Source organism: Ranitomeya imitator, chromosome 6 (genome assembly GCF_032444005.1).
Source record: "Ranitomeya imitator isolate aRanImi1 chromosome 6, aRanImi1.pri, whole genome shotgun sequence".
Lineage (NCBI taxonomy): Eukaryota > Metazoa > Chordata > Amphibia > Anura > Dendrobatidae > Ranitomeya > Ranitomeya imitator.
Genome location: NC_091287.1, coordinates 289028448 through 289045603, shown reverse-complemented (window position 1 = coordinate 289045603; position 17156 = coordinate 289028448). Strand labels below are relative to the sequence as shown.

General features: G+C 45.2%; 1 protein-coding gene across 6 annotated transcripts in view; it reads right to left on the bottom strand.

Moving 5' to 3' along the window:
* RELCH (RAB11 binding and LisH domain, coiled-coil and HEAT repeat containing) overlaps window positions 1–17156 on the bottom strand; it is a 190901-nt gene that overhangs the window by 50588 nt on the left and 123157 nt on the right. For all 6 annotated transcript variants that reach the window (XR_011314046.1, XM_069730630.1, XM_069730633.1 and 3 more), the window contains 3 exons: window positions 13924–14080; window positions 11662–11785; window positions 10250–10298 (listed from right to left, as the gene is read on the bottom strand). Coding sequence is in view for 5 of the 6 variants with exons in the window: in XM_069730630.1 (XP_069586731.1) it covers window positions 10250–10298; window positions 11662–11785; window positions 13924–14080 (330 nt within the window). In the remaining variant the exon portion in view is untranslated. The remainder of the gene's footprint in view (window positions 1–10249; window positions 10299–11661; window positions 11786–13923; window positions 14081–17156) is intronic.

The window sequence follows — 17156 nt, the reverse complement described above, 5'->3', positions numbered from 1 at the left end:
AAGAAGGCTGGCATTGGTAGTCACTAATAATCATTGAACCAGAAAGAACTGCCCTGGATGAGGAAGAAGCTCAGAGACTACCCTCTGAAAGCCTGTTTGACCTACAGAAAACGAGTGGAGCGAAGGAAACAGCTTCCATAGCTGTCACCATTTTTCCTCACGACCCTCCCAGCAAATCGAAAGGAATGAGTGATCAAGTGAGTTCTGAGTTGAAGGGCCACGGCCTTGTCTCAAGGGAGAAATACCAACCCTCTGGAAGTGTCCAGGATCATCCTCAAAAAGGATATCTGCTGGGCTGGAAAAACCTGAGTGGAGGAACTCCGTCCAAAGAAGGTGGACCTTCTCCAGCTTAGTAAAAGTCTGAGGTCCAGGATCGGTCTTACTTTTCGGTCCCCCTTTTTTAGAACCAAGATCCCTTAGATCTAGACCGTCCTGGACAATTCTTCCACTGCTGGTTGGGTCTATAGGGAACATGCGATCCTAGGGAGTGATGTCAGAGGCTTTTTGAACGCAGTGTACGCTTCCATACTCTGAGCTATAGTGCCCTTCTGGGTATAACGGCATTTGCTGCTGAAAGCACCACGCAACTAGCTGCATCCAAGAGGCGTGAACCGGCTAGTCTCCCGCTCAAGAAATTTGATTGACCAGCTATACTGTCTTTGGGAAAAGGATACTGATGTGAATCAAAGTAGTTAAGGTCTCCGACCAGGAGACCATTGCTCTAGCAACCCATGCGGTGGCTAAGGAAGGGTAGAGCACTCAACCCGAGGCTGCAAGACGGAACGAACCAGATTTGCTATCCGACAGTCCGTTGTAATTTTAGTTGATGACCCATCGGGCAGAAATACTGGTAGACAAACCACAGGAGATTCTACCGGGTTAATCTGCCAAGTGGCAGAATGCGCGGCTGCATCCAGGTCAGGAAAAGCCATCTCTTGCTACCTCCGCTCTATTTTGACAGTGCAGAGTTAAAATGATGAACCCTCGATCCACCACCCTCTTAACAGGGGAGTGGAGAAGGATCATCTGATAAGTAGTGGAGATGCAGAGAAGGGTGGTCAGATGCAAAAAAAAAAAAAAGGTGTCACTGTACATCCACAGAATTCAGGTCACCGGGTGGACAGGACTGGTTCCGGTAATAATATAGGGCACGGCACTCTTGGCTTCTAGGAGGTGCACAAGTTGGGTTTCCAACCCGTCAAATCAATGCAATAAATACTTGGCACTCAGGAGATGATAGAAAGTGAACAATTCGTTTATTGGGTGCATCCACAGTTTAAACGTTTTCGGTCTATTAAACAGACCTTCATCAGAAAATAGGTGCTGGATTACTGGAAGCCACGAGTAGAGTGGGCCCACAGGGGTGCCACTTATAGGGCAAGTCCATGAGCATTCCACAGGAGTGACGCTACCACAGCGGTCCGGTGCCTGTCTCTCTGGAGTCCTCAGCGCTACTTCCCTTGCGAGTGTCTCGCCTCCTTATAGCGCTCCACTCCTGCAGCTCCAGTCTCTCCTAGGCGCCCAGTTCTCCTGGACTTGCCCTATAAGTGGCACCCCTGTGGGCCCACTCTACTCGTGGCTTCCAGTAATCCAGCACCTATTTTCTGATGAAGGTCTGTTTAATAGACCGAAAACGTTTAAACTGTGGATGCACCCAATAAACGAATTGTTCACTTTCTATCATCTCCTGAGTGCCAAGTATTTATTGCAAGGACTGGTTCCGGTGTTAGGCCTGGCTGCAGAAGAGTATACATGTAAGCAACACTCCATGTGCTCGTCTATTGATGGTGTGGGGACATCGATGCCCTTTAACCCCTTCAAGACCCAGCCTATTTTGACCTTAAAGACCTTGCCGTTTTTTGCAATTCTGACCAGTGTCCCTTTATGAGGTAATAACTCAGGAACGCTTCAACGGATCCTAGCGGTTCTGAGATTGTTTTTTCGTGACATATTGGGCTTCATGTTAGTGGTAAATTTAGGTCAATAAATTCTGCATTTATTTGTGATAAACACGGAAATTTGGCAAAAATTTTGAAAATTTCGCAATTTTCACATTTTGAATTTTTATTCTGTTAAACCAGAGAGATATGTGACACAAAATAGTTAATAAATAACATTTCCCACATGTTTACTTTACATCAGCACAATTTTGGAAACAAAATTTTTTTTTGTTAGGAAGTTATAAGGGTTAAAATTCGACCAGCGATTTGTCATTTTTACAACGAAATTTACAAAACCATTTTTTTTAGGGACCACCTCACATTTGAAGTCAGTTTGAGGGGTCTATATGGCTGAAAATACCCAAAAGTGACACCATTCTAAAAACTGCACCCCTCAAGGTACTCAAAACCACATTCAAGAAGTTTATTAACCCTTCAGGTGCTTCACAGCAGCAGAAGCAACATGGAAGGAAAAAATGAACATTTAACTTTTTAGTCACAAAAATTATCTTTTAGCAACAATTTTTTTATTTTCCCAATGGTAAAAGGAGAAACAACCACGAACGTTGTTGTCCAATTTGTCCTGAGTACGCTGATACCTCATATGTGGGGGTAAACCACTGTTTTGGCGCACGGCAGGGCTTGGAAGGGAAGGAGCGCCATTTGACTTTTTGAATCAAAAATTGGCTCCACTCTTTAGCGGACACCATGTCACGTTTGGAGAGCCCCCGTGTGCCTAAAAATTGGAGCTCCCCCACAAGTGACCCCATTTTGGAAACTAGACGCCCCAAGGAACTTATCTAGATGCATAGTGAGCACTTTGAACCCCCAGGTGCTTCACAAATTGATCCGTAAAAATGAAAAAGTACTTTTTTTTCACAAAAAAATTCTTTTCGCCTCAATTTTTTCATTTTCACATGGGCAACAGGATAAAATGGATCCTAAAATGTGTTGGGCAATTTCTCCTGAGTACACCAATACCTCACATGTGGAGGTAAACCACTGTTTGGGCACATGGTAAGGCTCGGAAGGGAAGGAGCGCCATTTGACTTTTTGAATGAAAAATTATTTCCATCGTTAGCGGACACCATGTCGCGTTTGGATAGCTCCTGTGTGCCTAAACATTGGCGCTCCCCCACAAGTGACCCCATTTTGGAAACTAGACCCCCCAAGGAACTAATTTAGATGCCTAGTGAGCACTTTAAACCCTCAGGTGCTTCACAAATTGATCTGTAAAAATGAAAAAGTAATTTTTTTTCACAAAAAAATTCTTTTCGCCTCAATTTTCTCATTTTCACATGGGCAGTAGGATAAAATGGATCATAAAATTTGTTGGGCAATTTCTCCCGAGTACGCCGATACCTCATATGTGGGGGTAAACCACTGTTTGGGCACTCGGCAGGGCTCGGAAGAGAAGGCGTGCCATTTGACTTTTTGAATGGAAAATTAGCTCCAATTGTTAGCGGACACCATGTCGCGTTTGGAGAGCCCCTGTGTGCCTAAACATTGGAGCTCCCCCACAAGTGACCCCATTTTGGAAACTAGACCCCCCAAGGAACTTATCTAGATGCATATTGAGCACTTTAAACCCCCAGGTGCTTCACAGAAGTTTATAACGCAGAGCCATGAAAATAAAAAATAATTTTTCTTTCCTCAAAAATGATTTTTTAGCCTGGAATTTCCTATTTTGCCAAGGATAATAGGAGAAATTGGACCCCAAATATTGTTGTCCAGTTTGTCCTGAGTACGCTGATACCCCATATGTGGGGGTAAACCACTGTTTGGGCGCACGGCAGGGCTCGGAAGGGATGGCACGCCATTTGGCTTTTTAAATGGAAAATTAGCTCCAATCATTAGCGGACACCATGTCACGTTTGGAGAGCCCCTGTGTGCCTAAACATTGGAGATCCCCCAGAAATGACACCATTTTAGAAACTAGACCCCCAAAGGAACTAATCTAGATGTGTGGTGAGGACTTTGAACCCCCAAGTGCTTCACAGAAGTTTATAACGCAGAGCCATGAAAATAAAAAAAAAAATTATTTTCTCAAAAATGATCTTTTAGCCTGCAATTTTTTATGTTCCCAAGGGTAACAGGAGAAATTTGACCCCAAAAGTTGTTGTCCAGTTTCTCCTGAGTACGCTGATACCCCATATGTGGGGGTAAATCACTGTTTGGGCACATGCCGGGGCTCGGAAGTGAAGTAGTGACGTTTTGAAATGCAGACTTTGATGGAATGCTCTGTGGGCGTCACGTTGCATTTGCAGAGCCCCTGATGTGGCTAAACAGTAGAAACCCCCCACAAGTGACCCCATTTTGGAAACTAGACCCCCAAAGGAACTTATCTAGATGTGTGGTGAGCACTTTGAACCCCCAAGTGCTTCATAGAAGTTTATAATGCAGAGCCGTGAAAATAATAAATACGTTTTCTTTCCTCAAAAATAATTATTTAGCCCAGAATTTTTTAATTTTCCCAAGGGTAACAGGAGAAATTTGACCCCAATATTTGTTGTTCAGTTTCTCCTGAGTACGGTGATACCCCATATGTGGGGGTAAACTACTGTTTGGGCACATGCCGGGGCTTGGAATTGAAGTAGTGACGTTTTGAAATGCAGACTTTGATGGAATGCTCTGCGGGCGTCACGTTGCGTTTGCAGAGCCCCTGATGTGCCTAAACAGTAGAAACCCCACACAAGTGACCCCATTTTGGAAACTAGACCCTGAAAGGAACTTATCTAGATGTGTGGTGAGCACTTTGAACCCCCAAGTGCTTCATAGAAGTTTATAATGCAGAGCCGTGAAAATAATAAATACGTTTTCTTTCCTCAAAAATAATTATTTAGCCCAGAATTTTTTATTTTCCCAAGGGTTACAGGAGAAATTGGACCCCAAAAGTTGTTGTCCAGTTTCTCCTGAGTACGCTGATACCCCATATGTGGGGGTAAACCACTGTTTGGGCACACGTCGGGGCTCAGAAGGGAAGTAGTGACTTTTGAAATGCAGACTTTGATGGAATGGTCTGCGGGTGTCACGTTGCGTTTGCAGAGCCCCTGGTGTGCCTAAACAGTAGAAACCCCCCACAAGTGACCCCATTTTAGAAACTAGACCCCCCAAGGAACTTATCTAGATATGTGGTGAGCACTTTGAACCCCCAAGTGCTTCACAGACGTTTACAACGCAGAGCCGTGAAAATAAAAAATCATTTTTCTTTCCTCAAAAATTATGTTTTAGCAAGCATTTTTTTAGATTCACAAGGGTAACAGGAGAAATTGGACCCCAGAAATTGTTGCGCAGTTTGTCCTGAGTATGCTGGTACCCCATATGTGGGGGTAAACCACTGTTTGGGCACACGTCAGGGCTCGGAAGTGAGGGAGCACCATTTGACTTTTTGAATACGAGATTGGCTGGAATCAATGGTGGCGCCATGTTGCGTTTGGAGACCCCTGATGTGCCTAAACAGTGGTAACCCCTCAATTCTACCTCCAACACTAACCCCAACACACCCCTAACCCTAATCCCAACTGTAGCCATAATCCTAATCACAACCCTAACCCCAACACACCCCTAACCACAACACTAACCCCAACACACCCCTAACCCTAACCACAACCCTAATTCCAACCCTAACCCTAAGGCTATGTGCCCACGTTGCGGATTCGTGTGAGATATTTCCGCACCATTTTTGAAAAATCTGCGGGTAAAAGGCACTGTGTTTTACCTGCGGATTTTCCGTGGATTTCCAGTGTTTTTTGTGCGGATTTCACCTGCGGATTCCTATTGAGGAACAGGTGTAAAACGCTGCGGAATCCGCACAAAGAATTGACATGCTGCGGAAAATACAACGCAGCGTTCCCGCGCGGTATTTTCCGCATCATGGGCACAGCGGATTTGGTTTTTCATATGTTTACATGGTACTGTAAACCTGATGGAACACTGCTGCGGATCCGCAGCCAAATCCGCACCGTGTGCACATAGCCTAATTCTAAAGGTATGTGCACACGCTGCGGAAAACGCTGCGGATCCGCAGCAGTTTCCCATGAGTTTACAGTTCAATGTAAACCTATGGGAAACAAAAATCGCTGTACACATGCTGCGGAAAAACTGCACGGAAACGCAGCGGTTTACATTCCGCAGCATGTCACTTCTTTGTGCGGATTCTGCAGCGGTTTTACAACTGCTCCAATAGAAAATCGCAATTGTAAAACCGCAGTGAAATGCGCAGAAAAAAACGCGGTAAATCCGCCATAAATCCGCAGCGGTTTAGCACTGCGGATTTATCAAATCCGCAGCGGAAAAATCCGCAGAGGACCAGAATACGTGTGCACATTCCTAACCCTAACCCTAGCCCTAACCCTAACCCTACCCCTAACCCTACCCCTAACCCTACCCCTAACCCTAACCCTAACCCTACCCCTAACCCTAACCCTACCCCTAACCCTAACCCTATTCTAACAGTGGAAAAAAAAAAATTTCTTTATTTTTTTATTGTCCCTACCTATGGGGGTGACAAAGGGGGGGGGGTCATTTATTATTTTTTTTATTTTGATCACTGAGATATAATCTATCTCAGTGATCAAAATGCACTTTGGAACGAATCTGCCGGCCGGCAGATTCGGCGGGCGCACTGCGCATGCGCCCGCCATTTTGGAAGATGGCGGCGCCCGGGAGAAGACGGACGGGACCACCGCTGGATCGGTAAGTATGATAGGGTGGGGGGGGACCACGGGGGGGGGGATCGGAGCACGGGGGGGGGAATCGGAGCGCGGGAGGGGTGGAACGGAGCGCGGGGGGCGTGGAACGGAGCACGGGGGGGCTGGAATGGAGCACGGGGGGGTGGAACGGAGCACGGGGGGGGGGTGGATCGGAGTGCAGGGGGGGTGATTGGAGCACGGGGGGGTGATTGGAGCACGGGGGGAGCGGGCACGAGCACGGGGGGGAGCGGAGCACTGGACGGAGGGGAGCCGGAGCAGTGTACCGGCCAGATCGGGGGGGTGGGGGGGCGATCGGAGGGGTGGGGTGGGGGCACACTAGTATTTCCAGCCATGGCCGATGATATTGCAGCATCGGCCATGGCTGGATTGTAATATTTCACCCGTTATAATGGGTGAAATATTACAAATCGCTCTGATTGGCAGTTTCACTTTCAACAGCCAATCAGAGCGATCGTAGCCACGAGGGGGTGAAGCCACCCCCCCTGGGCTAAACTACCACTCCCCCTGTCCCTGCAGATCGGGTGAAATGGGAGTTAACCCTTTCACCGGATCTGCAGGGACGCGATCTTTCCATGACGCCGCATAGGCGTCATGGGTCGGAATGGCACCGACTTTCATGACGCCTACGTGGCGTCATGGGTCGGGAAGGGGTTAAAAGGACCCGTCGCCCCTAAGAATCAGACTAGGTATGGCATCCCACGTCGTAGGGGTGTATACCTGGAGGGGACACCCCACGTGTTAGCATATTGGCTGAAAAAGGATACCACGCCTGCAGAGGCTTCTGTCCAATGAAATTCTTATCCGGACACCCCCTGTCCGAGTGAATGACAAATGCTCTGCGAGGGACAATATTAAACACATTACACTGGCGCTCACCCTAGGAAACCGCAACACTCCTTAGCTGCTGGGATGCAGACAGAGTAGTGCCAACTGTGTCAAGAGTCCTAAACCACGTAATACAATATTGATCCCTCTGCGAGGGAGTTTAGTCTCCTTATGAGCGCCACTGCGTGATCTAGAGTAGAACCACAGCCCTCATCAATCTACAGAGATTGGTTGATGATATAAATAGGCGCATCCATCCTTTTCTTAAGCTCTGGCAAGTCTAGATTCAAGGTAGTATCTGATCCATATCAGAGTCTTGTTCTCAGCAAATCATTGGTGAGGGAGATTAGGAAATAAAGCTTCCATTTTCTAGACGCCTGTACGTTTCTAGAATACTTGCGGCCCCTGCTAGCCGACGGCTCCCATGTAGGAGAGGAACCATATATATCGGTCCTGCGAGTACTCCGAGTCACAGAGGGTTCACGGAGGGCCTCAATCTCTTGATCAGAGAAGCCATGGGATGTGGCAGTGATGAAGCCCACTCAGGGGAACTAGGTAATCTGGGATAAGCTGGGATTGGCGGCGGAGGGTTCCGGAGTTCATTTAGGGTGACCGACTTCGGACTGGTCATGTGCCTTTAAGACCAGGGAATGCTAGTCAAATGCCTTTAAAACCAGGAAATGCTGGTCATGTGCGCTTTAGACCAGGGAATCTTGATCATGTGCCTTTAAAACCAGGGAATACTGGTCATGTGCCTCTAAGACCAGGGAATACTGGTCATGTGCCTTTAAGACCAGGGAACACTGGTCATTCATGTAAGTACAGGAGGGAAGAGGGCAGTGCTTCCTTACCCAGCTGCAGAGTCGTTGTGCTCCTTTAATGCAAAAAACCAATCGCCCCTGCCGGCCCGGTGGACCAAGATGGCCACCGGGAGTCCCAGAGGTGATAAAGTCTCGCAGAGAGCGAGAGGAGCCATTTTGAGGCGGTGCCACAGACACGATGTGGGCGGAGCCTCGTGACTTCCATGAATAGGCCCAAGCCGGGGCCTAAATTTCTGCAGCCTTCAGGAGCAATACCAGGGGTAGAATAGAGAGGCATTGGGCCGAGAAAAGTGAACGCTCCCGTGCCAGACAGAAAACGCCAGAAAAAATGGCGGAGCCGCCTTGGCGCGCCATAGTGTGGGCGCGACTTTCGGGATGAGGCCTACACATCGTCCGAAGTCGGGGGCTAAATTTTTGCAGCCGGCTGGAGCGTTACCTTAGGGAGGTGGGCCACAGGGAAGCCATGTTAATATCCCACTGCAGGAGCCTATCGCCGACTGGATCCACTCACCATTGGTTCGCGTCCCGGCATGGACCCGATGACTGGGTTTCAGCGTCGAGGAAAGCGCGCACTGTGCTGTTCTGCTGCAAGTCAGGTATTGCAGCGTGGGAGGTTCAGGGATAAAGCGATAACCCTCAATCCACCATCCCTTTGTTAGGGAGGTGGAGAAGAACTGTCCGCCTCCTTATGCCATCCGCTTTAACAGTGGTGGGACAGTGGGGGCTGCTCGGACGCCAAAGAGAAGGAACCTCTGTACAGAGTTCAAGCCCCCGGGTGGATAGGGCCAGTTGTCCGGCAATAGGCCTGGTTCCAGGAGAGGATACATAGAGGCGACACTCCATGTGCTCGTCCGTTGCTGATGTGGGGAGATCGGAACAGTCGCCCCTAAAGTGAGCTCAGGCATGGTATCCCACGGCGCAGGAGAGGGTACGGGGAGGCGACACTCTGCGTTCTCGCCTGTTGATGGTTCGGGGAGATCGGAACCTTGAAAGGATCTGTCGCTCCCTTCACTCCATTAATTAAAAAAAGAAAAAGCTGGGGTCTGAACCAGACCCATGTGCCTCCTACAGACACTAAGCAAGAACTGGTTAGCTGAGAGCCGGCAGGAAGGTGTATACTGCAGGGGAGGAGCTAACTTTCTTTGTATCACTTAGTGTCAGCCACCTATTGGCAGCAGCATACACCCCACGGTCTGTGTCCCCCAATGAGGCGAAGGAGAAATAACCGGTCAGTGAATGGGATCAGGGCACAGAGTAGCCGGAGGAGGGCCGGCCTCAGATTAGGCAGCCAAAACATACAGTGTGCAGATGACTATTTAAGGTATATGTCTCAGCTGACTACCGACAGGTCAGTACCCAGCGGCATCTCTTCATCCCAAACTGTTTGAATGATAAATAGATCTCTCCCTGTGTGTGCAGCAGGGTGGGGAAAAGCCACCATGTGCTTGTCAGCAGGGCTGTGTAGTCAGAGTCGGTATCCATCTTGGTGGAGTCAGATGTATAAGATGGACTGACTCAGACTCCAGCAATATATAATAAATTGAGTTCAGTTGTACAATGCAGGATGTGCTGTAAATGTTTCCATAATAATTTGGTAAAGTTATGAAATGTCCTATAAATGTCCGTTCTGTTCCTGATCTAAGGATGCCGGCTTTTAGTGGAGATGAATCTGTGCTGCACTTTATGTCCATGTTCAGTAGTGACCAGTGCTGTGGGGTCGGAGTCAGAATCAGTCGGTGGTTTGTTTCAGTCCTCCTCAACTGTGTATTTCCAGAATGGGTTTAACACCACTTCTGTCTTTTATATTGCAGTTTGCATAGCGCTCAGTCCTGTCCGCCTTGCATGCCGGAGGTGCTGGGATCTAGCAGACCAGGATCAGATCTGCCAGTCACTCGTGTCACAGTTGTTTTACTCTGTAATTGGGGCTCATAGTAGCGGCATAAACACTTACCTATATTTTCCTCAGACAGCCTCAATATTTCCTGGAACTGTGGCTTTACCTAAAAAAGCCAATTTATAGCGGAATATTTTTAGTGACAATTATACTCACACCGATGCAAACAAACAAAAGGTTTCCTGCAGCACCGGAGGTGATCCCTGTGCAATTAGCAGCCTGTGAATATCGGAGTCCAAGACATGGCCACTGCACTGAATCAAGACTATTTCACGTACAGATAAAAGGCAAAACGTGAGCAGAAACAATAGAAGTTTAGGCCAATTAAGAATGGCTTGAGAAAAGCCGGTTTGATGGGCTGAAATGTCGCTTGTTTCTGCTCACTGTACACATTTTACCTGTTGCTGGAATAATGGACTGCTTTTTGCTACAAGCGTTGATTCAGTCCGAGGCCGTTTCTTGGACTCTGGTATACCTACTGTATACACAAGAAAAAAAACTTAACAAGGTACATGTTTAAATGTAAGTAAGGTCATCAAAGATATTGGTCAAATCCTAGAGCTCTAATTAGGATTGTAGAAATATTTAGAGATTTCAGCATGCAGATCCCCACAGAAATATATTGTCTGACATGTCTTGAAGGGAACCAGCTATGTCCAGAACCTGCAGATATATGATAATCAGCAGGTAAAGAGAGTTTAAATCATGTCTTTAGACTTACTGAAGCAGCGAGTAGAGGGAGAAAATGAAGTTACATTCTACCTGCAGCTGCTGGGAGTAGTGCAGGGAGCTGCGATGGTCACCGCTACTGTTGAAGTGGAGTGCAGTGTACTTGCTCGATAGCACAATGATCGACAGCCTGCTCTGCAGTGTGTGTGTGTGTGTGTGTGTGCGCAGTGTATGTGTGTAGGGCAGACTGACAAATAATGTAATTGAGAGTGATTACAATGCACTCACTGTAAACACTATTTACCTGCAGATTACCACTATATCTGCAGGTAAGTAATGTTTCTGGACATGACAGGTTCTCTTTTAAACGGAACCGGCCATCAGTTTTGTTACATAGCAGCTAAAAATATCATCTTACTCAGCATCTGCATTCCCTAAATCCTTATACAACCTCCTGACTTCCCGTGTATAGCACTGAAAAACCTTTGAGATTTCTCCTGCGCTGTATTGTAATCGTATCAGTCCGGTCAGATGGGCATGGCTTCGGTCCTCTACATTCCTCCCCCCCGGCTGCTGCTCACTGTCCTTGATGTATATGACGCCTCCTGGGAGATATCTCGTGCCTGCGCAGACAAATCGCATCTCGTGCTTGCACAGTATGCTTTGCTCAACTGAGGTCAAACCCGAAAATCGGAAGTGCACTTCCACATGCAAACGTATTTCCGATACATGAACCAATTTGTTTGCAGGTTTTTTGAAAACTTTACAGCAGACAAAAAGAAATGAAAACACTTGTTTACCTTTGTGTTAGTAAATATCTTTCCAAACGTTCTGCACAACCTCCAGAAATATCTTGAAAATTCATGAACGCAAGCTGTTGATGCAACATTGATGCGGCCCACGATCTCGATCAGTTGGGGTAATCTGCAAGCAAACCCATTGTTTGTTACCAACATAAATTTTATTATCAGTTTAATAAAATACCATCTCGATTGTAGTTTCTAAGCTGACCAAGTATCTTCTGAGTATGTGAATGTGGCTGTACAGGAGGTATGGCTCTCGGACGTTCGCTTGCATTTTAGCAATCAGGACGGTTAGGCACCCCATCAAGAATACAAATCTTTACAACGGGACATAAGCAGAAGATGCTAAGATACCAGTGAGATCCAAATAAGTTGTAAGATACTGGATATATTCACTAGGACAGGTGTATTGCACTGCATTAGGCCATTATGGTGTAGAATAATGAACACTAGCACTTTGTGAAGGCTATTGGCAAACACATAACTAAAATGTCTCTGGCTCTCTTCATGGACGAAAACAAAATTGCCAGTAAAAAGATTGATAACAACAATGACAGGGGCTGTTTATAAAAATTATACATATACAGTACATACCAAAAGTTTGGACACACCTTCTCATTTAAAGATTTTTCTGTATTTTCATGACTATGGAAATTGTACATTCACACTGAAGGCATCAAAACTATGAATTAACACATGTGGAATAATATACTTAACAAAAAAGTGTGAAACAACTGAAAATATGTCTTATATTCTAGGTTCTTCAAAGTAGCCACCTTTTGCTTGATGACTGCTTTGCACACTCTTGATGAGCTTCAAGAGGTAGTCACTGGGAATGGTCTTCCAACAATCTTGAAGGAGTTCCCAGAGATGCTTAGCACTTTTGCCTTCACTCTGCGGTCCAGCTCACCCCAAACCATCTCGATTGGGTTCAGGTCTGGTGACAGTGGAGGCCAGGTCATCTGGCGTAGCACCCCATCCGGTCATCTGGCGTAGCACCCCATCGCTCTCCTTCTTAGTCAAATAGCCCTTACACAGCCTGGAAGTGTGTTTGGGGTCATTGTCGTGTTGAAAAATAAATGATGGTCGAACTAAACGCAAACCGGATGGAATAGCATGCCGCTGCAAGAAGCTGTGGTAGCCATGCTGGTTCAGTATGCCTTCAATTTTGAAAAAATCCCCAACAGTATCACCAGCAAAGCACCCCCACACCATCACACCTCCTCCTCCATGCTTCACGGTGGGAACCAGGCATGTAGAGACCATACATTCACCTTTTCTGTGTCACACAAAGACACGGTGGTTGGAACCAAAGATCTCAAATTTGGACTCATCAGAACAAAGCACAGACTTCCACTGGTCTAATATCCATTCCTTGTGTTCTTTAGCTCAAACAAGTCTCCTCTGCTTGTTGCCTGTCCTTAGCAGTGGTTTCCCAGCAGCTATTTTACTATGAAGGCCTGCTGCACAAAGTCTCCTCTTTACAGTTGTTGTAGAGATGTGTCTGCTGCTAGAACTCTGTGTGGCATTGACCTGGTCTCTAATCTGAGCTGCTGCTAACCTGCGATTTCTGAGGCTGGTGACTCGGATAAACTTATCCTCAGAAGCAGAGGTGACTCTTGGTCTTCCTTTCCTGGGGCGGTCCATGTAAGCCAGTTTCTTTGTAGAGCTTGATGGTTTTTGCCACTGCACTTGGGGACACTTTCAAAGTGTTGGTCCCAACCCCATTTATAAGGCAAGAAATCCCACATACTATATCTGAAAGGGCACACCTGTTAAGTGAAAATGATTTCCGGTGACTACCTCTTGAAGCTCATCAAGAGAATGCCAAGAGTGTGCAAAGCAGTCATCAAAGCAAAAAGGTGGCTACTTTGAAGAACCTAGAATATAAGACATATTGTCAGTTGTTTCACACTTTTTTGTTAAGTATATAATTCCACATGTGTTAATTCATAGTTTTGATGCCTTCAGTGTGAATGTACAATTTTCATAGTGAATATATATATATATATATATATATATATATATATATATATATATATATATATATATTATATATTTTATTGAAATCAGAAGCAATTTGGGCTATAGTGACCTGCAAGTCCTACTCAGCTGTAAGCACCATCTAATCAAGGGTGCACAGGTTATTTAGAGCCCATACATTTCATGTTGAGGAGGTTGCAGTTAAAGAAATACTATTTTATACATTAATAATAAAAGTAATGATGATATTTAAAATAATCAGGAAAACAAACTCACAGTTGATTAACCACCCAAAGTAAACTTTCCCAGCCAGTGGTTCCCTCGTGCTCCAGCTGGTGGTCATAAAGCTGTAGTAGTACGGCCAGCTGCTCACGGCTGCCAACTATGGTCGCTACATCCTGGAGAGGCGATATAGGGCGCGGAAAGCGAGTCACTGAAAAATGACCAGGAACAAAAGAAGAAAAGCGTTAGCCACCACTAATGATAACCAAGGGTATTTCCATTCAAGTCACCTAAAAACAAACATAAGAGGTTAACATATTTTCGTCTGAATGTTCCACAAGCTGCATAGTTACTAAAGTACACAGAAAGGGTCAACAGAAGGGCGCACTGCTGCAGAGGGACTTTTCTACCTATGATCTATAGTTACATAGTAAGGCAGAAAAAGCCTGCAACTATTCACAGGGGTAACCACCACAAATCATTTGTCCCACTGGTCATCCAGCACGCTCCTCATAAGGACACCTACACCTCATGGAGACCGACCAAAAGCCACAACCAACCATCACAACACAGAAAAAATATGGGGTCAACAGAATATCTGCTTCTTGTGCTTTCAAAATATTAAATTGCACAAATATATAATTTATACACATATACATACACACAACACAATATATAAAAGTATATGTGATAGACTTTTTTGTTGGTTTGTGTGAAATTATATAACTCACACCCAATAAAAACAAAAAATCTATCACTAGTCAATAAACATCAAAGTAGAAACATAAGTATCAAGAAGTGTCCCAACATGCATACCTACAGTGCCTTGCGAAAGTATTCGGCTACCTGGAACTTTTCAACCTTTTCCCACATATCATGCTTCAAACAAAGAAATCAAATGTAAATTTTTGGTGAAGAATCAACAAGTGGAATACAATTATGAAGTTGAACGAAATTTATTGGTTATTTAAAATTTTTGTGGAAATTCAAAAACTGAAAGGTGGGGAGTGCAATATTATTCGGCCCCTTTAACTTAATAATAATCTTTATTTATATATAGCGCTAACATTCTGCAGCACTTTACAGTTTTGCACACATTATCATCACTGTCCCCGATGGGGCTCACAATCTAAATTCTTTATGAGTATGTCTTTGGAATGTGGGAGGAAACCGGAGTACCCGGAGGAAACCCACGCAAACACGGGGAGAACATACAAACTCCTTGCAGATGTGGTCCAATGTGGGATTAGAACCCAGGACTCCAGCGCTGTAAGGCTGCAGTGCTATCCACTGAGCCACCGTGCTGCATACTTTGTTGCACCACCTTTTCCTGCGATTACAGCTGCAAGTCACTTGGGGTATGTCTCTATTCATTTTGTACATCGAGAGACTGAAATTCTTGCCCATTCTTACTTGGCAAACAGCTCGAGCTCAGTGAAGTTTGATGGAGATTGTTTGTGAACAGCAGTTTTCAGCTCTTTCCACAGATTCTCGATTGGATTGAGGTCTGGACTTTGCCTTGGCCATTCTAACACCTGGATAAGTTTATTTGTGAGCCATTCCATTGTAGATTTTGCTTGTTTGGGAACATTATCTTGTTGGAAGACAAATCTCGGTCCCAGTCTCAAGTCTTTTGCAGACTCCAACAGGGTTTCTTCAAGAATGGTCCTGTATTTGGCTCCATCCATCTTCCCATCAATTTTAACCATCTTCTCTATCCCTGATGAAGAAAAGCAGGCCCAAACCATGATGCTGCCACCACCATGTTTGACAGTGGGGATGGTGTGTTCAGGGTGATGTTCTCATACACTTTATGCAGTTAATAGCCCTCTGTGTCTGTACTGCTACATACTTAGGCAGTTAACTGGTTCATGCAGCTTTACATGAACACCTGAGCCTTACACTATGGCTGGTCCGAGTAACTAAAGCAATTGTTACCATCCACCTCTTGTGTCTCCCCTTTTCCTCATAGTTTGTAAGCTTGCGAGCAGGGCCTCCATTTCTCTTGGTATCTATTTTGAACTGTGATTTCTGTTATGCTGTAATGTCTATTGTCTGTACAAGTCCACTCTATAATCTGGAAAGCTCTGCGGAATATGTTGGCGCTATATAAATAAAATTATTATAAAATTATTATTATGAGCTGTGTTGCCTTTACGCCAAACATATTGTTTGGCATTGTTGCCAAAAAGCTCGATTTTGGTTTTATCTGACCAGAGCACCTTCTTCCACATGTTTGGGGTGTCTCCCAGATGGCTTGTTGCAAACTTTTTTTTTTTAATCTTGTATTTTTTTATTAAAGCATATGAAACGCCAATAACAGAGTCCGATATAATTTCCAGACAAGTACTATACGTTAGATACATGACCGGACAATACATTTTCATTTTACGAAACAACACCCTTACCCCCTAACCAACCCCCTCTCCCTCCCCCCAATCTCTTGCCCATTATCCGATAAAGCGATCTAACAACATCACCTCTTGAGAAAAGATAACAAGCTATACAAAAACACATCAGTACATGTAGGAGTCCCCCCAAAATCAACTAAACGACACCCATTCTACTTTGCAATAACTCAGCAGACGCCACACCTGGGTGATCCATCCATCCGCCCCACACATTTTCAAATTTTGTATTCTGACCTCTTTTACAGTATAGGTTTCTTTCCTTAAGGGCAATAAAATTTATCTTGTTGATAAATTCCTTTTTCCCTGGCGGTTTTTCATCCAACCAATGCAATGCGATAAGCTTTCTCGCAGCATACAACTATCTTGCGATAGTCAGATTTCCACAATCATCCGTAGCAATATCATCCATACAACCCAAAAGGCAAGTCAGCGGGTTACGCACCACATCTACTCCTGTCACTTGTTGCAAACTTTAAACAACACTTTTTATAGATAACTTTGAGAAATGGCTTTCTTCTTGCCACTCTTCCATAAAGGCCAAATTTGTGCAGTGTACGACTGATTGTTGTCCTATGGACAGACTGTCCCACCTCAGCTGTAGATCTCTGCAGTTCATCCAGAGTGATCATGGGCCTCTTGGCTGCATCTCTGATCAGTCTTCTCCTTGTTTGAGATGAAAGTTTAGAGGGACGGCCGGGTCTTGGTAGATTTGCAGTGGTATGATGCTCCTTACATTTCAATATGATCGCTTGCACAGTGCTCCTTGGGACGTTTAAAGTTTTAGAAATCATTTTGTACCCAAATCCGGCATTAAACTTCTCCACAACAGTATGGCCGGGGTCACACACAATGTATAAAAAATCTGTCCGATTTTGT